This window comes from Danio rerio, chromosome 4, assembly GCF_049306965.1.
Source record: "Danio rerio strain Tuebingen ecotype United States chromosome 4, GRCz12tu, whole genome shotgun sequence".
NCBI lineage: Eukaryota > Metazoa > Chordata > Actinopteri > Cypriniformes > Danionidae > Danio > Danio rerio.
Window position 1 is genome coordinate 67,475,117 of NC_133179.1, and position 24,449 is coordinate 67,499,565.

The following is a 24,449-nucleotide window of genomic DNA, read 5'->3' on the forward strand; positions in this document are numbered from 1 at the left end:
TGTAGTGTTTATCATGTTTGCATTACACGCTAAAGGTCTCCTGTTCGAAACTGGGCGGAAGCATACAATTAGCGGACACTTTTGTCCAAAGCGACATACAATAGTGGAGGTATTCAACAAGACGAGGCAATGCATACGAAAAAGGGCTATTTATTCCAAGTAATTTGTTTGTGCTCAGAGAATTTAGTGCTGGAGTAGGAGTTTCGTTTTCTTTAGAGAGAGGGATATTCACCGGGGTTCGGGTGTACTCTGAAGAGATGGGTGTTAGCTGTCGTTTGAAGGACACCGGTGTATCCGTAATCCGAGTGGGAATGGGAAGGTGATTCCACCAGCGTAGAACATTGAATGAAAACATTGTGGAAAGTGACTTTCCGTCTCTCTGCGCTGGCACCACAAGACAGTGCTCTCACCCTAACCGGAGGCTCCTGTGGTTATCACGATGGCTTTACAAGCGGAGGGTCTCCTGTTAGCAACTGGGCGGAAACATTCAGATTTGCTTTTACGCACATTCTCAATTGGCTCTCTGCTCACTGGATGATCCACGATACAAGGGCATGGATCTGTCAAATGTCATGACTTGACGTTGTACGAGGATTTGACGAAAAAAATGCCCTGCAAACCTTAAAAAGCAACACCATCCCAGGACAATTCTTTTGATCCCCTTTCAGTGCACTTGCATTAAAGCCCGCGTGATGCGGCACTTTGTCAGTGTTACTGTATCATTCGGACATGGGGGCAGAGAGTTAAAGAATTCAGCCTGAGCGCACTGCCGCAGGCTCGGTTTGTCAGAAGTGGGATTCGAACCCACGCCTCCAGGGGAGACTGCGACCTGAACGCAGCGCCTTAGACCGCTCGGCCATCCTGACATGCAAGCTTGGCAGGAGCTGTCTCCTGGGAGCCACACCGCAGTACCGTGACATGGAATCTGGTGCTTCACAGCTTGCCCAGCTCCGGCTGTCCAGCTCATTGGCGCTGCAGGCAGCTAATCTGTGCTCGCCTCCTGGGGCTGCGCCTAGTTTCAATAGCCAACACTTGACAGCTGTCATTGCTTACGGCCACACCACCCTGAGGGGGCTATAGAGCAAACAGGAAGTGAGTTGGCAGCAGTAAGGAGAGAAAGGCTCTCCCCATTTTGTTTGTCTACCTTTTTGTTTATTGACCTTGAGTGTTTTTGTTTGTTTGTTTTCTTTATGTCTTTAAAAACCACCTAACAGCAGCATTTTGCTGACTGAAGGGTGGTTATGTAGTGTGTTTTATTTTTAATCATGGACAGATTCCCCGGCAACGACATGGAAATGGAGGGACTTGCAAGAAAGGATAAAGAAAATGGGCTGGATAATAGACGGAGAGGTAAAGAAAATGGACTTGACAACAGACAAAGAGATAAATAAAATGAAGAGCCCGGCCAACGAAGAGGTGAGAAAGGTAAGGATAAGCAAGAGGTACAAAGAAGAGTATGCACAAAGGAAGCAACAGTAACTGTAGAAGTAGAAAATGTAAAAGATGCAAGAAGATTTGATATAACTAAAGCAGTCACGGAGCTGATTGGAGAAGGAAGAATGCTGGCGGTGAGACCCAAACAAACAAAGGGAGTATGAAGTAACAATGGAGACTGAAGATGACACCGAAATTTTAATAGACAATGGATTGACAATTAAAGGAGTGAAATCTGAAGTACGGAGGTTACAAAGCAGAGACTATGTTGTTTCGTTCAAGCATCTGCCTGTTTACCTAGCAAATGAAGAAATTTTAAGCAAGCTAGAGAGATGGGGAGTTTTCCCCATATCTAAAATTAAAAGAAGATTGTATCCTGGCACAAACATAGAAGATGGAACAAGGTTTGTAAAAAACAGATTTCCGGAAGAGATGGTCTCCTTACCATACAGTACCAAAATCGAGACGGCGGAAGCGCCACAGCACTTTAGAGTCATGCACACCAATCAGGTAAAAACCTGTCGACTATGCATGAGCTCAGAAAATGTGATGAAGGAACGCCCAGAATTCAGGTGCTTCAAATGTGACGAAAGGGGACATTTCGCAAGGACCTGTACAGCTGTGTCGGGCCCGGATTGTAAATTGGCCCTAATACCTGCAGGGAGCTTGTCACGCTGAGTTGGCTTTGTCCGCTCGATTGACCAATGCGTACGCCTTGTTTTATCCTTGCAGGCCTAACTTCGCTGGTGAAAGCACTTGTGGGGTTTCTGTAGTGTAGTGGTCATCACGTTCGCCTAACACGCGAAAGGTCCTCGGTTCGCGACCGAGTGGAAACGGTGCTCTTCTTTTGGCGAGAAAATAATAGCATCCACTGCCGCACCAGCAATGATCGTCGACAGGCACCCAATCAAAAAGGGTTATCAGCTCGATTTGCCTGAAGGTTTCCGTAGTGTAGTGGTTATCACGTTCGCCTCACACGCGAAAGGTCCCCAGTTCGAAACTGGGCGGAAACAACCTCTGGCTTTTATGACAATTGTCAAATCAGGCTTCTGTTGAGTACTGACGTTCACTGAAAACATTCTTTCAGCAGAGCGGTGTGAGGCTAAAAGTTTGAATTCAGCTCAGTGTTTACCGCCCCTCGCGGTGTCGCAAACTTGCGTAGAATCTGATTTCTTTTAGCTTTGTGTTGTGCATGAGCAGGTGGCCAGTGCGTTTGCTGGCCCTTCACGGTGCAGACCGTACAAGACAGCTCTATAAAAAAAGACTATAAATACTTGAAGCAGCACTGGCCTATTGGTTTCCGTAGTGTAGTGTTTATCATGTTTGCATTACACGCTAAAGGTCTCCTGTTCGAAACTGGGCGGAAGCATACAATTAGCGGACACTTTTGTCCAAAGCGACATACAATAGTGGAGGTATTCAACAAGACGAGGCAATGCATACGAAAAAGGGCTATTTATTCCAAGTAATTTGTTTGTGCTCAGAGAATTTAGTGCTGGAGTAGGAGTTTCGTTTTCTTTAGAGAGAGGGATATTCACCGGGGTTCGGGTGTACTCTGAAGAGATGGGTGTTAGCTGTCGTTTGAAGGACACCGGTGTATCCGTAATCCGAGTGGGAATGGGAAGGTGATTCCACCAGCGTAGAACATTGAATGAAAACATTGTGGAAAGTGACTTTCCGTCTCTCTGCGCTGGCACCACAAGACAGTGCTCTCACCCTAACCGGAGGCTCCTGTGGTTATCACGATGGCTTTACAAGCGGAGGGTCTCCTGTTAGCAACTGGGCGGAAACATTCAGATTTGCTTTTACGCACATTCTCAATTGGCTCTCTGCTCACTGGATGATCCACGATACAAGGGCATGGATCTGTCAAATGTCATGACTTGACGTTGTACGAGGATTTGACGAAAAAAATGCCCTGCAAACCTTAAAAAGCAACACCATCCCAGGACAATTTTTTTGATCCCCTTTCAGTGCACTTGCATTAAAGCCCGCGTGATGCGGCACTTTGTCAGTGCTACTGTATCATTCGGACATGGGGGCAGAGAGTTAAAGAATTCAGCCTGAGCGCACTGCCGCAGGCTCGGTTTGTCAGAAGTGGGATTCGAACCCACGCCTCCAGGGGAGACTGCGACCTGAACGCAGCGCCTTAGACCGCTCGGCCATCCTGACATGCAAGCTTGGCAGGAGCTGTCTCCTGGGAGCCACACCGCAGTACCGTGACATGGAATCTGGTGCTTCACAGCTTGCCCAGCTCCGGCTGTCCAGCTCATTGGCGCTGCAGGCAGCTAATCTGTGCTCGCCTCTTGGGGCTGCGCCTAGTTTCAATAGCCAACACTTGACAGCTGTCATTGCTTACGGCCACACCACCCTGAGGGGGCTATAGAGCAAACAGGAAGTGAGTTGGCAGCAGTAAGGAGAGAAAGGCTCTTCCCATTTTGTTTGTCTACCTTTTTGTTTATTGACCTTGAGTGTTTTTGTTTGTTTGTTTTCTTTTTGTCTTTAAAAACCACCTAACAGCAGCATTTTGCTGACTGAAGGGTGGTTATGTAGTGTGTTTTATTTTTAATCATGGACAGATTCCCCGGCAACGACATGGAAATGGAGGGACTTGCAAGAAAGGATAAAGAAAATGGGCTGGATAATAGACGGAGAGGTAAAGAAAATGGACTTGACAACAGACAAAGAGATAAATAAAATGAAGAGCCCGGCCAACGAAGAGGTGAGAAAGGTAAGGATAAGCAAGATGTACAAAGAAGAGTATGCACAAAGGAAGCAACAGTAACTGTAGAAGTAGAAAATGTAAAAGATGCAAGAAGATTTGATATAACTAAAGCAGTCACGGAGCTGATTGGAGAAGGAAGAATGCTGGCGGTGAGACCCAAACAAACAAAGGGAGTATGAAGTAACAATGGAGACTGAAGATGACACCGAAATTTTAATAGACAATGGATTGACAATTAAAGGAGTGAAATCTGAAGTACGGAGGTTACAAAACAGAGACTGTGTTGTTTCGTTCAAGCATCTGCCTGTTTACCTAGCAAATGAAGAAATTTTAAGCAAGCTAGAGAGATGGGGAGTTTTCCCCATATCTAAAATTAAAAGAAGATTGTATCCTGGCACAAACATAGAAGATGGAACAAGGTTTGTAAAAAACAGATTTCCGGGGGAGATGGTCTCCTTACCATACAGTACCAAAATCGAGACGGCGGAAGCGCCACAGCACTTTAGAGTCATGCACACCAATCAGGTAAAAACCTGTCGACTATGCATGAGCTCAGAAAATGTGATGAAGGAACGCCCAGAATTCAGGTGCTTCAAATGTGACGAAAGGGGACATTTCGCAAGGACCTGTACAGCTGTGTCGGGCCCGGATTGTAAATTGGCCCTAATACCTGCAGGGAGCTTGTCACCCTGAGTTGGCTTTGTCCGCTCGATTGACCAACGCGTACGCCTTGTTTTATCCTTGTTTTATGGCTCTCTGCTCACTGGATGACCCATGATACTAGGGCGTGGATCTGTCAAATGTCATGACTTGACGCTGTACGAGGATTTGACGAAAAAATTGCCGGCCGGCAAATAAAATTCTGACATTCCACAGGGCACACTCGCTTGGCGGACAAAAGCCACCGGGGGCTCTCTTTGCGTGTTCCTTCACCTGGTCAAACCGCTTTGAGGGGAGACCTTTCGAGTAGTTTTCGGCGTCAGAACAGACTCTTCTAGCGACGGGTGGGCAGGCCTTCCACGGGCGCGCGCGACTCTACTGGAGCAAAAGAGGCTTGGCAAAGGTCGAGGAAGAGAGGGAAGCGCTACTCCAGCCGGGTCCGACGCTACTGCCTGAACTCTGTCTTGAACCACTGTACTCAGGGGAGAGCGCGAACGCAGTCCCCCACTACCAGAAATTAGGACATCGAGATTCTAATATTTGGGGAATTCGCAGGGGTCAGCGTGGCAGGAGTGCAATGGCCAAGCCTCGCCCTGGGTGAACCACCTTCTTGATCATGGTATCTCCCCTGCCAGGTAAGTATGAGTTGCCAGGCGGCGCAAATGCCGCCAGGTGGCGCTCAACTCCTTGTTCAAGCTCTTGTTCTCTCCAAACTGGATTACTGCAACTCTCTACTAGCTGGGCTTCCAGCTAACTCTATCAAGCCTCTTCAACTGCTCCAGAATGCAGCAGCACGAGTTGTCTTCAATAAACCTAAACGAGCACATGTCACTCCGCTGCTAGTCCGTTTGCACTGGCTGCCAGTTGCTGCTCGCATCAAATTCAAAACTCTGATGTTTGCCTACAAAGTGACTTCTGGCCTAGCACCTTCTTATCTGCACTCACTTCTGCAGATCTATGTGCCCTCCAGAAACTTGCGTTCTGTGAATGAACGTCGCCTCGTGGTTCCATCCCAAAGGGGGAAAAAATCACTTTCGCGAACGCTCACGCTCAATCTGCCCAGTTGGTGGAATGAACTCCCTAACTGCATCAGAACAGCAGAGTCACTCGCTATTTTCAAGAAACGACTAAAAACTCAACAATTTAGTCTCCACTTCACTTCCTAATCTGCAATTGCCTCTTTGAATATCACACTAACTGTACCAAAAAAAAAAAAAAAAAAAAAAAACTACTAATACTTCCCTTCTTAGACTTTACAGACCTGAAACTTGCCTTTAGTACTTATTCATTGTTGCTCTTAGTTGTGTAAATTGCTTCCATGTCCTCATTTGTAAGTCGCTTTGGATAAAAGCGTCTGCTAAATGACTAAATGTAAATGTAAATGGCAGCCGCCGTTTTCTATCGGCCGTACTCCAGGGCGGTGATGCCCAGCAACCGAGCATGGGGAATGGGCCAGCAACCCCTGTCCCCTGACGGCGCTGTACTTGCAGCAGACGTGCCTGTGCTTGCAAACCACTCGCTAGTAATTGTGGCATAGCATGAAGAGTTTGAGCTTCCTCCAGATGCTTGCTTTGTGTTTTGTCATCAGTTGGGGCTGCCAACACATGGATTCCACTGGACGCACTCGATCTGGGGATAACAGACCCTCTGTGGGGGGAGGGGAGGGGATCCTCCTGTTCTTTCTTTCTTTTCCTCCATCTGTTTTCTTTCTCTACAGATGCTGTTTTTCTCTGCATAGTTTCTGATTTGGTCTATTTGGACATGTCGAATTCCTGCTTTGCTGCTGTTTGGACCGCCTTTGCCTAGAGCTCCGTGCTTTGCACTCTTGCCTTGTATATTTTGTGTCCTGTTTTCTTACGTCAGCCTATCAGCACAGTGCTCAAACGACATAGCTTGAAGAACACGACGGGATCTACAAACGTTCCGCAAAAGAACTTCACTGACGAAAGCGGAAGTGCTAACGGAACAACCTCCCGCTGCAAGCACCTTACATTCCTGAGACGGGAAACCACCGACGGCTGGCTGCGAAATTGCCTCTGGTTCAGATTGGTTTAGAACCGTCCTTCTGCCCAAAACGCCACAGACATCTGCAAAAGATTGCAGTTCTTGAAACAAAGTTACCTCTGATCCGAGCAGAAGCGTTCGCTTACTTAATGGCAGATAAAATGATGACCTTTCACACGGTCTGCATTCGTTCCGTCAGTAACAGCGGCAGGCCAGCAAATAAAATCCTGACATTCCACAGGGCACACTCGCTTGGCGGACAAAAGCCACCGGGGGCTCTCTTTGCGTGTTCCTTCACCTGGTCAAACTGCTTTGAGGGGGGACCTTTCGAGTAGTTTTCGGCGTCAGAACAGACTCTTCCAGCGACGGGTGGGCAGGCCTTCCACAGGCGCGCGCAGCTCTACTGGAGCAAAAGAGGCTTGGCAAAGGACGAGGAAGAGAGGGAAGCGCCGCTCCAGCCGGGCCCGACGCTACCGCCTGAACTCTGTCTTGAACCACTGTGCTCAGGGGAGAGCGCGAACGCAGTCCCCCACTATCAGAAATTATGCAGTCGAGATTCCCACATTTGGGGAATTCGCAGGGGTCAGCGTGGCTGGAGTGCAATGGCCTAGCCTCGCCCTGGGTGAACCACCTTCTTGATCATGGTATCTCCCCTGCCAGGTAAGTATGAGTTGCCGGGCGGCGCAAATGGCAGCCGCCGTTTTCTATCGGCCGTACTCCAGGGCGGTGATGCCCAGCCACCGAGCATGGGGAATGGGCCAGCAACCCCTGTCTCCTGACGGCGCTGTACTTGCAGCAGACATGCCTGTGCTTGCAAACCACTCGCTAGTAACTGTGGCAACGCATGAAGAGTTTGAGCTTCCTCCAGATGCTTGCTTTGTGTTTTGTCATCAGTTGGGGCTGCCAACACATGGATTCCACTGGACGCACTCGATCTGGGGATAACAGACCCTCTATGGGGGGAGGGGATCCTCCTGTTCTTTCTTTCTTTTCCTCCATCTGTTTTCTTTCTCTACAGATGCCGTTTTTCTCTGCTTAGTTTCTGATTTGGTCTATTTGGACAAGTCGACCTCTTGCTTTGCTGCGGTTCGGACCGCCTTTGCCTAGAGCTCCGTGCTTTGCACTCTTGCCTTGTATATTTTGTGTCCTGTTTTCTTACGTCAGCCTATCAGCACAGTGCTCAAACGACATAGCTTGAAGAACACGACGGGATCTACAAACGTTCCGCAAAAGAACTTCACTGACGAAAGCGGAAACGCTAACGGAACAACCTCCCGCTGCAAGCACCTTACATTCCTGGGACGGGAAACCACCGACGGCTGGCTGCGAAATTGCCTCTGGTTCAGATTGGTTTAGAACCGTCCTTCTGCCCAAAACGCCACAGACGTCTGCAAAAGATTGCAGTTCTTGAAACAAAGTTACCTCTGATCCGAGCAGAAGCGTTCGCTTACTTAATGGCAGATAAAATGATGACCTTTCACACGGTCTGCATTCGTTCCGTCAGTAACAGCGGCAGGCCGGCAAATAAAATCCTGACATTCCACAGGGCACACTCGCTTGGCAGACAAAAGCCACCGGGGGCTCTCTTTGCGTGTTCCTTCACCTGGTCAAACCGCTTTGAGGGGGGACCTTTCGAGTAGTTTTCGGCGTCAGAACAGACTCTTCTAGCGACGGGTGGGCAGGCCTTCCACAGGCGCGCGCGGCTCTACTGGAGCAAAAGAGGCTTGGCCAAGGACGAGAGGGAAGCGCCGCTCCAGCCGGGCCCGACGCTACCGCCTGAACTCTGTCTTGAACCACTGTGCTCAGGGAAGAGCGCGAACGCAGTCCCCCACTACCAGAAATTATGCAGTCGAGATTCCCACATTTGGGGAATTCGCAGACATCTGCCCAGGGAACGTGCAATGGTAACTGTAGACTGTAAACTCTCGTCCAACGAGAAGCCGCGATTGTCTACAGTTTGCTTAGACCATGGGCTAATCGGAGGGATGCATTGTCTAAAGTTTCAAATCAGGGCCAATCAGCGCTAAGGATTTTCCAAAGTTTCTCTTGCTCTGAATGCTCAATTTATCGGGTCAGAAAGTTTATCTGCCGAGATAAATTCGTATGTTAAAGTGATTTTGTGTGGAAAGTTATTTTTATACTGTTATATTGATGCACAGTATGTTTTGTTCACGACATGTTTAAAACATCTCACTTTTTGAGCAGTATTCGTGAGGCTGCGCCTTCAGAAAGTACACCTGTCGTAGAGATTTCGTGTGGTAAGTTATTTTTATACTGTTATATTGATGCACAGTATGTTCTGGTTACATCACGTTCGAAGTTTTTCACTCTTTGTGCAGCATTTTGTCTTTGTTCGTGAGGCTGCGCTGTCAGCAAATACACCTCTCATAGTGATTTAGAGCGGTAGGTTATTTTTATTCTGTTCTGATAAACAGTATGTTTTGCTCACATCACATTTAAAATATTTCACTGTGTGTGCAGTATTTTGTCTGTGTGCCTGACGCTGCGCTGTCAGACGTTCATCCATTACAGAGATTTTGTGCGGTAAGTTATTTTTATTGTTACATTAATGCTAAGGTCACATCATGTTTGAAATATCTCATTCTTTGTGCAGTGTTTGGTCTGTGCTGTGTCGTCAGAAAGTTCACCTGTCCTAGAGATTTCGTGTTGTAGGTTATTTTTATACTGTGATATTACTTACATGTATATATGGCTGCACAAAACCTGAAAAAGTTTAGCTTATGTATTATTTTCAACGCTTGTGTCGGTTTGATAGCTCCATTTACATAGTAAACAGTTGTTTCATTAAAATATAGCAACCATCATGCTAATAAATAAATATCCTTTCATATACAGCAATATATGTGACCATGACAATTATTATCATTAGTTGTTACTATGAGAAGTGAAGAACATTTTAAGATCTTAGCTGGGACAAAACATATGATCCATACCTGTACACAGTAATATCATCAGAGTAAAATTTACTCAGTTCAGAGAACATTTGGTCCCTCTCTTAATTGAGCAAAATTTACTCAGCAGCAGAGTAAAGTTAATGAGCCGATGATGAGTTTAATTAAGTGATGATTGAGCACTGATGATGAACACCTGCTGTTAATATGCAGAAACAGAAGAGAAGCAGCAGTAGCTACGCTCATTGCTTACCTGATTGACTTTATTTCTGTCAGATGTTCAAATAATCCATATGAGACTGTGGCGAGGGGGCGTGGCCGAGAGCCGTGGGAACGGAGTAAGGCCACCGCGTAAGTGGATACACCTGCGGTGCGCACCTGCCTCGGATCCCACGGAAGGAGCTCTGGACCATAAAAGGAGGAACTATGGCAGAGGAAGCCGAGAGAGGACCGGGCCCGGACATATTTTACTTTTGCTTTCAGTTTGACGGCAGTCTTCGTGAGGAGCTGCCGTCTGTTCGTATAGGTTTAGACACGGAGACTGCCGTCCCTGTTATTAATAAATATTTTAAAACTGCGTCGGTTCTCCGCCTCCTTCTTTCTGGCGGCCAAAGGGCCATGAACTTTATTACAGTGGTGCCGAAGCCCGGGAGAAGGAGGGACGCGTTGTCCAGATGCCCTTGCCGCTGAGAGAGGGGCGAGTGTTTGGGAGTTAACCCGAGTGGGGGAGAAACCTGTTCGTCTGCCCAGAGTGCCGGGACGGCCTGAGGCTGGCGAGGAAAGGATCTGCCTGCTGCCGTCTCCCAGCATGGGGAGGAGCAGGAGACGCAGGGCTCACCACCGAAGAGGAAAGTGCTGAAGGGAGCCATCCCACAGAACCCGGGGGAGTTGCCGCGATCCACCATGATGCCAGAGCCTGCATCCATCCACGGAAGCGGAGCAGGAGACCAGAGATGCCGCCAGCCAGCCAGGAGAACCGCCGCCGGACGCCAGAAGACGGACGGGTGGATAGATTTCTCCACAGGGCTCCCAGCACGTCATCGCATCTCTCAGCTGGTGGAGGACCGAGGGGCAGCATGTCTGGAGAACCGAACCCCAATTTTTTTTTTCTTTTTCCTCTCTCCCCTTTCCTGGTCTACTCTGTCTTTCCTTTTTTTTCATCTCCTGTTCTCTCGGCCCATCTCATATAGGTCTCGCAGGGGCTGTGGCGCCAACCCCCCATTGTCTCCGTAAGGAGCTGCCGTCCCTGTTATTAATAAATATTTTTAAACTGCGTCGGTTCTCCGCCTCCTTCTTCCCGGCGGCCAAAGGGCCGTGAACTTTATTACAGAGACTTATAGTGAAGTCCAGTGTTGTAATGAGAAACTAAATCATTTGGTGATGAACGGTTAGTAATTTCAGGAAGAGAGTTAATACTAGCAAAAAAAGGATTCTAAATTAATATGTTTTATGTTACGGAAGGAAATAGTACGGAGAGATTTGGTGGAAGAAAGAGAGAGTGCAAAATTAAATCAGAGGAGAAAATTATCCGTTATAGGGAGTTCCTCAGCAGAGAGGTCAATGGGTGAAACACCAGAGCAGCAGATGAGGTCGAGGGTGTGTCCTTCAGAGTGTGTGGGAACATTGACATGCTGTTGAAGTCCAAAGCTCTCAAGACAGGATATAAAATCTCTTGTAAGGGAGTTATTAAAATTATCCACATGAATATTAAAATCTCCTAAAACTATAATATTAGGTAAGAGGGTGGTAATATGTGTTAAAAAGCAGCAAAGTCATTTAGAAATTCATTATTTAGTTTGGGTGGACGATAAATTATGGCAACATTTGTAGGTGTGGATCCAGAAAATTTTGAAATCATAGATTCGAATGAAGGAATAATGTGAAAATGTTTTTAAAGAATATGAGAAAGATTTTCAAGAATGTGTACTCAAAAATTTCTACATTTGTTTCAGAAACAAAGTGCATAAAAGACCAGTTTCAGAACAATTTTGGAAAAAAATATTTGTGGAAATAGACGAAGAGGGAATCTGGAAGAATTTAAAATGGAAATATTTAGACGCAAAAATTGAAACGTTGGATTATTTCATCAGACATAATGTTATTTTCACTGAAACAAAACTGGCACAAATTGGAAGCAGTGAGAATGCATTATGCAAAATATGTGGACTGGAAAATGAAGGTATTATGCATTTGTTTTTAAAATGTGTTGAATTAAATACATTTATGGCAAAGTTAAAAGAAAGTATTAAACAAATGATGCCAAGTAAAACAGAGCAGATTGAGGAGACAGAATGGTATAAAATATTTTTATTTGGTTTTAATTAGGGATGCACCGATATGGATTTTTTGGCCGATACCGATAACAGATAATTCTTCAGACTTGGAGGCCGATAGCCGATATGTATAGGCCGATAATTATAAATATTTTAAATTGTTATATTTTTATACAGCAAACTTCATAAAAGATTGAACTGCTCTTATGAACTGAATAGTCTATACTTGAAGCAAAAAAGCTATGATTTCGAAATTGCAAGGTGATTATAGACCTATATTCACCATTTCACATAAATAATTGCACATTGATTATGATGAAAATAATAGTTTAAATAACAAAATTATATTTATTTAACAAGCAAGTTAAATATACTTAAATAGGATACAAATTAAAGAGCTAAGGACAGAAACCAGCTCAAATGGTCATGAATAAAATGTGTTACAGTGATGTACACATCTACAAATATGTCATGTCCGAAAAAAAGGCTTTTTAGAGGTGTTTTGACAGTTTAGAGCCACCGTACAAGCAAATAGCTAAATACAGATAATACGTTTTAGTACGTTTAGAAAATACGGCACAGATTTATCCTATTTGGTGTTTTGACATGTCACATGTAGGTGCTGCTTGTCAATCAGACAGCGCTTCTGCGCTCATTCTTGCCGTCAGTCGTGGAAAAATGATCGATGAATAGTTTGATAAACCACTGAGAGTTTAACTCAACTGTAGAGGCAGAGTTGCCATCAGAGTCAGATTTTGATACAAAGCCTGCATTGAGCTGACTTTATGACAAACACAGAGCAGAATATAAAGAGCCCCTTTGACTGAACTCACCTCTCCCCCGTGCTACAGTGTGTGTGTGTGTGTGTGTGTGTGCGCGGTGACAGCTCTCACGTGAACTTGTTATAGTCAATATGAATATTCCAATCAAACTGAATACTATCTTACATCAACAACACATGACCAGCAACGCGTTGATAATAACAAATAATAAGATTACAAACAACCATTATGTTTACACGTGTTGTAAAATGTGCGAGTCCTTTAACAGGACTGGGCTGCAGTTTGGGGTGTGAGTGAAGCGGAGGGAGAGGGAGAGAGAAAAGAGGAGCGTTTTTTTCGCAATGAGACCATTTTCTGTGATGTTCCCTCTTTGGTGACTTACTTGTTGTACCACACGGAAAGTAATAAATATTTTAGACCAAGTTACACGTGTCCTCTTTCATTCACCAGCTGCAACTAAAAGAGTTAACCCTGAAAAGAACATTATTCGGCCCTGGAGTAATAAGTGAATCTCCCCTGCTATCCCTAACACAACAAAGAGACAGAGCAGGAAAGGTTTCCACATGTAATATTTTTCCTGAGGCGATTTAAAGCAAAATACACAGTGACACTCAATCAAGCATATCTACAATGACAAGGAACGTGGTTACTTACTGAGTTATTAATGCACAGCAAGCCACGCGAAGAAAGGACAGACTTAGAGGGAATAATCAGTGTGAGGAGAGATCCATTATATTGCACTGGGCAAGTCTGAACAAGTTCAGCCCATGCGTGTGCGAAGCAGGCAGGTCTGTACAATTACATAATTTATTGGCTTAAAGATATCGGCCTAATTATGACATCGGATCGATAACGATAATCTTAAAAATAGCATTTATCGGACAATAACGATATGGGCGCCGATATATCGTGCATCCCTAGTTTTAATGGAAGTAAAACAAGAATTGCCAATTTGTTTCTATCAGTTGCAAGAACTGTAATTTGAGAAAGGAGAAACATTGTTAAAAATAAACATGCTAAAATGGAGTTATGGACAATGTATAAAAGAAACTGGAAAACTATATTAAAACTGTGGAACAATATTTTAGAATGGAAGAAAAAGAGACTGAATTTTACAAAACGTTTATGTTGAATACTCCTTATATTACGTACTCACTAGATGGTTTGAAAATAGATTTGCCAGAATGATTATGCTTGTTGTTTTCCTGTTTTGAAACCAACATAATGTCATAAGGAATGATTGTAAATGATATTTTAATATGCTTCTGAACTGATGTTTTGAAAAAAAAAAAAACATATAGTTGGATCGATACAGAGAATATTAGCATGGCCCCTGCGAAAGGATGACACGCAAATCCGTGAAGCGCTCCATATTGCTGTTTTAGTGCGTGGATAAAAAAAAGTTATTCGAGTCACAACAGATAACCCACTCTTGGGACACTGTAGCTACTGAACAAATATCTTTAAAAAAAAAAAAGCTGAAATGTACACAGAGATTAGAAATAAAATGTTTATTTACACAAAATATATAACCATTTATACTTTTAACATATTAGGGCAGTACAATATAGCGTAAAATTATTTTATTATCACGACAGTTTATGCAATATTTAAAAACAAAAAAAAACAAACGTATGATAAATTATTATTTTATAAACTACCTTCCCAGTAGTTGGTCGGCTATTTGCTAGAGCAGCTCAAAGCTTAACCCAGAGCTGTAAATAAACACTAATAGCAGAAGTTAACAAGAAAAAAGAAAATGACAACAGCCAATCAGAGTCAGAATATCTTGCTTATTTGTTAAAAAAAATGATGTTTGCACCTTTACAGTGTTTTTAGACTTAGACTTAATTTTTAGAATTAGTTATTTGCATCTTAACAATATCTTTTAACTGTTTAATTTTTTTAAGTAAAAGATTTAATAACACAGATAAAAAATGCATTTTTGTAGGGAAATGTTATCTTAGAAATAAGAGCATTTAGAAATAATAGCATTTTCTATGCTATCATAAATGTTATTTTAGAAATAATAGCAGTTTCTATGCTATCATAAAGCCCTACAACTTGTACATGTATATTTCTATTTGTTTTATACAAAATAAACATTTATCTTGCTTAGTTGTTTTAAAGACTAAATGTTTGCACCTTGACAGTGTTATTAGACTTATAATTTTTAGAATTAGAGTTAATTGCATCTGAACAATATCTTTTAACCACTTAATATTATTATTATTTTCTAGGAAAATGTTATTTTAGAAATAATCGCGTTTTTCTATGCTATCATAAAGCCCTAAAACATATACATGTATATATCTATTTTTTTGTCAAACAAAATAAACATTTACAACAAAGCTTATCGTCTTTATTGTCTGTTTTGTCTCCTTTTTTAACTTCCTCTATCCACTGCACCGCTTTATAAATCGCGCTTCCTGGAGGTCCCGCCCAGCGGCCAATCGGAGCGCACGTTCAGTGGAACTTTCTCAAAGAGCCAACGGCACGCTACATGACATGACCAAATTCGGAAGCACGCTTTGTGGAACTTTGCGTCGACCAATCCCGAGCCAGACGTCGGGCCAATCAGGAAGAAGGGAAAGTGGAACTGTGGAACAGGAAGGGAACCGAAGATTCTCCCGCAAGAGGCGCAAGGATGACACGCAAATCCGTAAAGCGCTCCATATTGCTGTTTTAGTGCGTGGGTAAAAGTACAGAAATGAAAAAAGACAAAAGGCTTTTCACGATTCCAAATGGTGCATGAGGATGGGTTTAGCAAATCGTGGGAGGTGCTACTGGGTCAACTGGAAAGTCTACATGCATGGTGAAAACGAATGTGGGATGCTTTGATCGTTTGTTTTGTTGTGCAACCAATGCACTTCCAAAGCCTTTGCTTTAGTGGGACTTTGCCATAGGCTATCCTGACACTCTAATTTCCCCCTGTCCATAAACTTGGTGACCTACTGCATCAATCAGTGTGCCTAGCACTGACAGGGCCAAAGCTCTGTAGTGCATGGCATACAAGTGGGAACATGGCTCTTCGGGTCCCACCACCTTGAAGGAACATTGCTGGGACTCGAGGCGTACATATGCCCTGAGCCTGACCACTGGTCTGTGCTTGCTACAGTGGCACATATACTAAAATTGGATCTCTTCTGCCCTCAGCCAAATGTACTTATTTAGCCTATGCAGCGAGCTAAACATAAATGGCTTCAGTAAGCACTCGTGAGACAGTGTAGCATTCTTTGAAGCTTTACTGATGTACCACTTGTAATATTTCTTCCTTATTTTCTTTGTAAAACTGTAACAGAAACAATAATGACATGAATATACATTCAGTTTCCTTGTACATACATGAATATGACTTTTAAACTACATACTAGCATGCTATAGGCTAGCGCATGGGAAGACAGGTAGCTCTAATTACTTCATTAACAAATATAACATGCAGTAACACAAAAGGTCATAATATTGCTAAACAAAGCTCTAATATATACCTAAGCAAACTAATATACATTAAACTTACAGATCATGCCTTATCAAGGGCAGAATACCAAGTTGTAAGCAGAGACACAGCACGTAGGTCTTTCCACTGCAAGAGCTTCTACAAAATGGCTACTCTGATCTTCCTATTTCCTGTCACTTGCTGCTTTCCACAATGTGAACACAAGATGGCAGTGTTCGTCTAAAGAACAATTACAGAGCCACTGCCTTCTAATTCAATAACACAATCTACAGGGCAAATTACTAAGAACCTTTTAATTATAATTTTCTTAATGAAGAAGAAAACATTCAAGGGGCAGAATACTCCCCGTCTGACATCTGTAAGAAGTCACACCAACTTAAATAGACCACTGTTTCAAAGGATATGTGAGGCTTTTAGGTGCAGTCCCTAGAGACCAGAAGGACAACTTCACTGATGGGCCTCAAGTATAGTCTCTTTTCCCCATTTCGAATGACTTTGACTTCAATTTTCCTGACCATGTCATCCTTGCTTGTAAAAGTTTTTGTAATGAGTCCAAGAGGCCAGTCGTTCCTTTTTTCCTGTCCTTCCTTGAGAAGAACGACATCTCCGACTTGTAGATTTGGTTTTGGTGTCATCCACTTGCGACGATGTTGTAATCCACTGAGGTATTCTCTCTTCCACCGTCCCCAGAATACATTCGCAAGATACTGAACACGTCTCCATTGTGCTCTAAAGAGGTCATGATTGTCAAACTGGCCCGGTGGAACCGGAGGCACTCCAACCTTTTGTGTGAGCAACATAGCAGGCGTGAGGATCTCAGGATGCTCAGGATCAGTGGAAACTGCTGTAAGGGGCCGTGCATTGACAATTGCAGTGACTTCAGCCATGAACGTCACTAACACCTCGTGTGTAAGCTTAGCATTTCCATGATGCAGCAGCATTGCATCCAGAATTCGCCGACTGACTCCAATCATTCGCTCCCAAGATCCCGCCATATGTGAAGCGTGTGGTGGATTAAACAGCCACTGACATCCACTATCTTCCAGATAGTTGTTGATTTCTTTATTGTGACACCCCAGTTTACTTATTTGGAGTTCTCGGCAAGCACTCACAAAATTTGTGCCACAGTCGGATCTGAGCAACTTAGCAGCACCACGTAGGGCAAAGAATCGTCTCAGGGAATTGATGAACGATGAAGTGTCCATAGATTCGATCACTTCAATGTGTATGGCACGAGTGCTCATACATACAAAGATGACTGCCCATCTTTTTGACTCCGCTTGGCCTCCTCGCGTTTTCCTAGTTGTGACAGTCCATGGGCCAAAGATATCTAGTCCTACACATGTGAAAGGAGGATCTGTGTTCACTCTGTCTTCTGGCAGATCTGACATAACTTGCTCTTGCCGTTTGCCTCTTAGTCTTCGACATGTGACACAGCGAAAGATGACAGCACTAACCGCTCTCTTCCCACCAACTATCCAAAACCCTGCAGCTCTGATCGCACCTTCAGTGAAGTGTCTGCCCTGGTGGTGTACTTGTGCATGAAAGTGTCTAATTATGAGCTGAGATACGTGGTGTTTGCTGGGAATAATTACAGGATGCTTTTCATTTGTTGTCAATTGAGCCCTTGTAAGTCGACCTCCGACTCTGAGAAGTTTGTTACTGTCCATAAAGGGACTTAACTTGTAGAAAGGGCTTTGTTTGTGCATGGGATTGTCCTTTTCCATACCCCTGATTTCATCTGCAAACACCTCTCTTTGAATTGCATAGATAATGGTATCCCCTGCTACCTGAAGTTGTTCTTCAGTAAGGTACTTGTTACACTTGTGCCATCCGTGACATATTTCTTCTGAGTTTTCTTTGAAAGTCTTAGCAATGTGTTGCAACCTAGCCACAGCCTTTCTCAAACAAGTCCAACTGGAGAATCTTTCAAATCTTGCAGTTCCGAGCCTGTGTTCTGACAAGGAGGTAGCACATGATACAATCTCCGGGCGCAGTTCAGCATCAGTTTCGGGGCTAATAAGATCAAAGGGCTTTTCCTGTGTCGAACTTTGCCCTGAGTCGGCGAGGAATGCAGGTCCACTGAGCCATGTAGAAAGGGGTAGATGCTTAGCATGCAGTGCTCTTGTGGCATGATCAGCTGGGTTAAGATGTGTGGACACATAATGCCATTGATGGGTCTCGGTTGAACGTTTAATGCGTTCCACACGGTTATGGACATACACATAGAAGCGTCTCTTCTCATTGAAGATATAGCCAAGCACCACTTTTGAATCTGTGTAAAAGTTTACCTCATGCATGATAGTGTCAAGCTCTCCCTGGATCAGTTCTGCCACTTCTACGGCCAGCACAGCGGCACAAAGTTCCAGCCTAGGAATGGTGATATCTGGCTTTGGTGCAAGCCTAGCTTTGCCGAGAAGAAAACCCACTTCACTCTTCCCATTTATGTCGATGAGCTTCAGATAGGCCACAGCCCCAACAGCTTTAGTGGAAGCGTCACAGAAAATATGCACTTCCTTTCTTTGTGCTTCGGACAATGGAATGCATGTGTACATTCGAGGAATCTTAAGATGTTGTAGGTGTTTTAGAGAGTCTTTCCATTTTTGCCACCTCTCTTGTTTCTCCTTCGGTAGTGGGGTATCCCATTCACTGATGTCAGTAGAAATCTCTCTCAGAATGGAGCGACCTTCAATGCTGACTGGCACAGCAAACCCAAGGGGGTCATATAAACTATTGATAACAGATAACACTCCTCGTTTGGTGAAAGGCTTGTCACTGATCTCAACTTGAAATGAGAACTGATCCGTAGACAGGTCCCAACCTAATCCCAGACTGTGTTGCATGGGTGGTGGATGTTGTCCGAGATCGAGTCCCTGCAGCCCTGTGGCTAGATCTTCGTGTGGAAAAGCACTGGTAACGACAGGACTATTCGATGAGATCTTGTGTAGGCGAATGTTAGACTGAGCCAGCATTTTTTGCGTTCTACGTAGCACGTCAATAGCTTGAGTCTCAGAGGTGAATGATTTTAGCCCATCATCAACATAAAAATGGCGCTCTATAAATTCCCTCACATCACTGCCATATTCCTCTTCTCCTTCTTCAGCAGTTCTCTTGAGTCCGTAAATAGCAACTGATGGTGATGGGCAATTTCCAAACACATGAACAGTCATGTGAAATTCTTCCACTTGTCCATCCAAGTTGTGGTCATGGAACCACAGAAAGCGCAGGTAGTTGCGATGGTCTTCCCTGACTCTAAAGTTGTGAAACATTTGCTCCACATCAGCCATAACAGCATATAGGTCACTCCTGAAGCGCAGAAGCACACCTACAAGACTGCTATTTAAATCAGGGCCTTTAAGCAACACCTGATTTAGAGAGACATTTTCACACTCAGCACTTGAGTCAAAAACAATTCTTATTTTACCTGGCTTTTGTGGATGGTAAATGCCAAAGTGTGGAAGATACCAACATTCTTGGTGGGATTTGATGGGAGGAGCCTTTTCTGCATGTCCTTTTTTGAAGAGCCTTTCCATAAACTCCAGATAGTGGTCCTCCATCTCAGGTTTTCTTTTCAGTGTCTTTCTTAATGACATGAGGCGATTGAGAGTCTGCTCTCTGTTGTTGGGTAAGCGTGGTCGTGGAGAACGGAAAGGAAGTGGGGCTACCCAGTCATTAGATTCATTTTTAGCGAACTCATTTCGCATAATGTTCACAAAAGCCTCATCATCTGCAGACAGTGCTATCTTTTCATCCTCTGTTGTTTGTTTAAATATGCATTTTCCCAGCTCATCTTTGACTTGTGTGCTTTGGACAAGAGGGCTATCTGTTGTGAACTTCAGTTTAGTGTAAAATCTATTTTTACAGGGTGAGAGGAAACTGGGGCGACCATTATCTAGAATATTTGTCTTGTAAGAGTTCACTGTAGGCCTATGAGCTCCTGAGAGACAGACATCTCCAACAATGACCCACCCAAGATCGAGCTGCTGAGCGTAAGGTGCATCATGGGGGCCGTTCACTTGGCGTCGTACCTTGTGAGCTCGAATGACATCTCGACCCAGGAGGAGGAGAATATCTGCTGATGGATTTAGAGGTGGTATTTCTCCAGCTATCTGAGACAAATGAGGATGACCAGCTGCTGCTTTTGCTGTAGGTATTTCGCTCCTGTTGTCTGGAATCTGATTGCATTCAGTGAGACTAGGCAGTGGCATAGACACCTTCCCGTTAATATTCTCAATGACAAAGCCATGAGCTCTACGCCCCATTTTGTCTACTGTGCCAGAGCATGTTTTCAGTGTATATGGAAGGACTTCACCATGCTGATCAAACATATCAAAAAAGGGGGACCGAGCCAGTGAGACATTACTTTGGTCATCTAAAATGGCATACATTTTCCTTTTCTTATTCGGTTCTGACCTGTGATATACACTGACAAGGCAAATTTTTGAACAAGACTTTCCTTGCAGTCCTTGACCGCATACTTCAGTACAATTGGACGTGGACACTTTGGGGCTTAGGGGTTCTGGCTCCCCGCCTTGTGCCTCTGTTAATGTTTCGGAGTATGCAACTGTCCACGGGGGTGGACCAGGATGCATAGCAGCAATGTGCATGTCGCTGTTGCATTCTGAACAGCAAATGACGTCCTTACAGTCTTTGGCTCTGTGATCAGTAGACGAAAGACACTTGAAGCAGATGGAAAGCTGTTTCAGAAGACTCTTCCTCTCATCTAGTGTTTTCATTCTAAAGCCTCTACATTTGGCAAGTGAATGTGGCTTTTTGTGAACAGGGCACTGTTTATCTGGTTCAAGTGGCTGAGACAACTTATTATAGGATGCGCCAATCTGCGTTTTGTTTGTTGTCACTGGGGCTCTGAACCGTGGTTGTCTTACTGGTGGCCGTTCCACTTTCATAGGTGCACTGTAGCAGTTTTGCAGAGAGAAGCTGGGATCCATTTTCATTTCAGCATAGCCATTAACAAACTGAACTAAGAAGGTGAAAGGTGGATAGTGAACATCATGCTCTTTCTTATACTTAGATCCTTGGTTGACCCACGCCTCTTGCATGCTATGTGGGAGCTTTTCTACTATTGGGTTTATTCCCCTTGAAGTGTCAAGAAAGCTGAGGCCAGGAAGATAACCTTCGTTTTTGGCTGCTTCGATTTCTAAAAGCAGATCAGCTAACTCCTGTAAGAGGGGGTTGTCTTTGGGCGACACTCTAGGAAAACTCTCCAAACGTTTAAACAAAGAAGCTTCAATGACTTCAGACGAGCCATAATTTCTGTCTAGCCTTTGCCATAAACGTTGAAGACCAGTGACTGGGTCGTTAATGTGTACAGCTCTAACTCTGAGAGCATGCTGAAGGGATTCGCCACTGAGCCATTTAATGATTAAGTCAAGCTCTTCACTACATTTTAGATCCAAATCTTCAGTGGCATTGTGAAACATAGATTTCCAGGCTAAATAAGTCTCCGGTTTATTATCAAACACTGTGAGCCCTGCTGTCAATAGATCACGACGTGAGAGGAGAGTAGCAAGGTGTGATATGTCAGATGTTCTTAGGTTTGAGTGAGGTGGTGAAAACCTGGACTGACAAGCGGGTGGAGATCTGTTGGTGTATTCACATGAATCTGGAGCAGTGTGTGGTTGGCTTGGTTCTACATTATGGCTGTTGTGAGTGTCATCCTCTTCTTTGTCCATTTTTTCTGGTTTCATATTAGTATTATTGTGAAAGTGGCTTTTTACATACTCTTCAGTGCGACTGACAGATGTGGCCGTACCAGGTAGGTTTGGTGGTTCCACAAACTCTGGCTGTTCCAAAACTGCAGCTTCCAGGACCCTTGCTGCAGCGAGTGCAGCCTCAGCTTCTCCCTCTTGTTTGAGTGCGTTAAGTTTAGCTTCCATACGAGCCTTCTCAACCTCCATGTCTATTTGTCGTTTGGCATACTCTGCTCTAGCGCGGGCAGCTTCAGCGTTGGCTCGTGCTTGTGCTGCAGCGAGGCTGGCTGCTGAGCTACTTGACCGACGTGACGTGGATGATTTGCACTCTGATCTGACTTCCAGTTGTGAAAGACGTGAGCTGTCTCCATGTTTGGACATGTTTGTTAAAGCAATGTTTCTCAAGATTGCAGGGATGCACTTGATGTTTAGACGATCTTTTTACTCTTCTGCCCTCAGCCAAATGTACTTATTTAGCCTATGCAGCGAGCTAAACATAAATGGCTTCAGTAAGCACTCGTGAGACAGTGTAGCATTCTTTGAAGCTTTACTGATGTACCACTTGTAATATTTCTTCCTTATTTTCTTTGTAAAACTGTAACAGAAACAATAATGACATGAATATACATTCAGTTTCCTTGTACATACATGAATATGACTTTTAAACTACATACTAGCATGCTATAGGCTAGCGCATGGGAAGACAGGTAGCTCTAATTACTTCATTAACAAATATAACATGCAGTAACACAAAAGGTCATAATATTGCTAAACAAAGCTCTAATATATACCTAAGCAAACTAATATACATTAAACTTACAGATCATGCCTTATCAAGGGCAGAATACCAAGTTGTAAGCAGAGACACAGCACGTAGGTCTTTCCACTGCAAGAGCTTCTACAAAATGGCTACTCTGATCTTCCTATTTCCTGTCACTTGCTGCTTTCCACAATGTGAACACAAGATGGCAGTGTTCGTCTAAAGAACAATTACAGAGCCACTGCCTTCTAATTCAATAACACAATCTACAGGGCAAATTACTAAGAACCTTTTAATTATAATTTTCTTAATGAAGAAGAAAACATTCAAGGGGCAGAATAGGATCAATACAGAGAAAATTAGCATGCCCCTGCGAAAGGATGACACGCAAATCCGTGAAGCGCTCCATATTGCTGTTTTAGTGCGTGGGTAAAAGTACAGAAATGAAAAAAGACAAAAGGCTTTTCACGATTCCAAATGGTGCATGAGGATGGGTTTAGCAAATCGTGGGAGGTGCTGCTGGGTCAACTGGAAAGTCTACATGCATGGTGAAAACGAATGTGGGATGCTTTGATCATTTGTTTTGTTGTGCTAATGCACTTCCAAAGCCCTTGCCTTAGTGGGACTTTGCCATAGGCTATCCTGACACTCTAATTTCCCCCTGTCCATAAACTTGGTGACCTACTGCATCAATCAGTGTGCCTAGCACTGACAGGGCCAAAGCTCTGTAGTGCACGGCATACAAGTGGGAACATGGCTCTCCGGTTCCCACCACCCTGGAGGAACATTGCTGGGACTCGAGGCGTATATATGCCCTGAGCCTGACCACTGGTCTGTGCTCGCTACGGTGGCACATATACTAAAATTGGATCAATACAGAGAAGATTAGCATGGCCCCTGCGCAAAGGAACCTGATGGATCTTCTCTGTCCCCACCCTGTGGCCCCCAGCAGTCCTCTCGACGTCACATGGCCTTAGACTGCAAGGTAGTGACCCCTGAACCCCATTGGTGTCACCTGTGGCTTAGAAGGATGCTCATGCTTGTTGAAATTAAACAAATTACCCAATATGGTAAAAAATCAAAGGCGGGAACTGACATAATTAGCCATGTGCTTTCTGGGGTATGACAGGTGCATATTAATTAGCCATGTGCTGTAGAATGCTCTCATTGTATATCATTTATTACATAATTTGAAAAAGAAAATCCATTTTAAATGAATTGAGTAACATATAATAATAAGTATTATTTTTTAATAAATGTATTACATTATATTCAAATATAATTGTATGTTTATTTGCAACATAACTAAATATAGCTTTTTTGAATTGCATGTCAGTTAGATAAAATGTTTTTATGATTGGAACTTATATTTGACACCTTTTAAGAAATAAAATATTTTAAAAGTTCAATAATAAACATACTGAAATATTGACTTTTAAATGTTTTAGAATTTTGTCAATTATATTGACCGCAATGTTCAGGTAACTTATTTATTAATATTAAATAACACATAATAAAATATTTAAACAACTGATTAAACTAAATATAGTACCTAAAGTATTAGGTTGTAGGATATAAGAAATATTACATTAAAATACTTTCAAATTTAAATTTCAGGCATTGATATTTAAATAGGTTTGTCATTTTTTTAAAGTTTAATAAATTATTTAAAAATTCAATTAAATATATTTTAAAATATTTCATTTACATCAATGTTTACAGTTATATTTA

General features: G+C 43.5%; 1 protein-coding gene, 1 long non-coding RNA gene, 7 other non-coding genes and 2 pseudogenes across 9 annotated transcripts; 6 read left to right on the forward strand and 5 right to left on the reverse strand.

Annotated features, from left to right (window-relative positions):
* Positions 1–783: 783 nt before the first annotated feature.
* Positions 784–866, reverse strand: trnal-cag (transfer RNA leucine (anticodon CAG)). The gene has a single exon. It is a non-coding gene; the product is annotated as a tRNA-Leu (tRNA).
* A 1,331-nt stretch (positions 867–2,197) lies between these two features.
* On the forward strand, positions 2,198–2,270 carry trnav-aac (transfer RNA valine (anticodon AAC)). The gene has a single exon. It is a non-coding gene; the product is annotated as a tRNA-Val (tRNA).
* A 104-nt stretch (positions 2,271–2,374) lies between these two features.
* trnav-cac (transfer RNA valine (anticodon CAC)) lies at positions 2,375–2,447 on the forward strand. The gene has a single exon. It is a non-coding gene; the product is annotated as a tRNA-Val (tRNA).
* Positions 2,448–3,523: 1,076 nt separating this feature from the next.
* On the reverse strand, positions 3,524–3,606 carry trnal-cag (transfer RNA leucine (anticodon CAG)). The gene has a single exon. It is a non-coding gene; the product is annotated as a tRNA-Leu (tRNA).
* A 1,692-nt stretch (positions 3,607–5,298) lies between these two features.
* LOC137494483 (U1 spliceosomal RNA) lies at positions 5,299–5,462 on the reverse strand. The gene has a single exon (XR_011014441.1). It is a non-coding gene; the product is annotated as a U1 spliceosomal RNA (small nuclear RNA).
* A 1,865-nt stretch (positions 5,463–7,327) lies between these two features.
* Positions 7,328–7,491, reverse strand: LOC137494452 (U1 spliceosomal RNA). The gene has a single exon (XR_011014410.1). It is a non-coding gene; the product is annotated as a U1 spliceosomal RNA (small nuclear RNA).
* A 966-nt stretch (positions 7,492–8,457) lies between these two features.
* Positions 8,458–11,010, forward strand: LOC141381939 (uncharacterized). Its single transcript, XR_012402850.1, has 4 exons — positions 8,458–9,081; positions 9,163–9,226; positions 9,305–9,367; positions 10,012–11,010. It is a non-coding gene; the product is annotated as an uncharacterized lncRNA (long non-coding RNA).
* A 3,055-nt stretch (positions 11,011–14,065) lies between these two features.
* LOC137495093 (U6 spliceosomal RNA) lies at positions 14,066–14,168 on the forward strand. Its single transcript, XR_011015038.1, has one exon. It is a non-coding gene; the product is annotated as a U6 spliceosomal RNA (small nuclear RNA).
* Positions 14,169–14,295: 127 nt separating this feature from the next.
* Positions 14,296–22,865, reverse strand: LOC101883824 (uncharacterized). Its single transcript, XM_021475724.3, has 2 exons — positions 22,779–22,865; positions 14,296–22,553 (listed from the first exon to the last, which is right to left on the reverse strand). Exon 2 carries the CDS (start codon positions 22,337–22,339, stop codon positions 16,661–16,663), a length of 5,679 nt encoding a protein of 1,892 aa, XP_021331399.1. The 5' UTR covers positions 22,340–22,553; positions 22,779–22,865; the 3' UTR covers positions 14,296–16,660.
* Positions 22,866–23,036: 171 nt separating this feature from the next.
* LOC137495105 (U6 spliceosomal RNA) lies at positions 23,037–23,133 on the forward strand (annotated as a pseudogene).
* Positions 23,134–23,553: 420 nt separating this feature from the next.
* On the forward strand, positions 23,554–23,627 carry LOC137495104 (U6 spliceosomal RNA; annotated as a pseudogene).
* Positions 23,628–24,449: the final 822 nt, after the last annotated feature.

Coding starts and splice junctions, on each gene's coding strand:
- LOC101883824 (XM_021475724.3), bottom strand. CDS start 22,339: ATGTCCAAACATGGAGACAGCTCACGTCTTTCACAACTGGAAGTCAGA.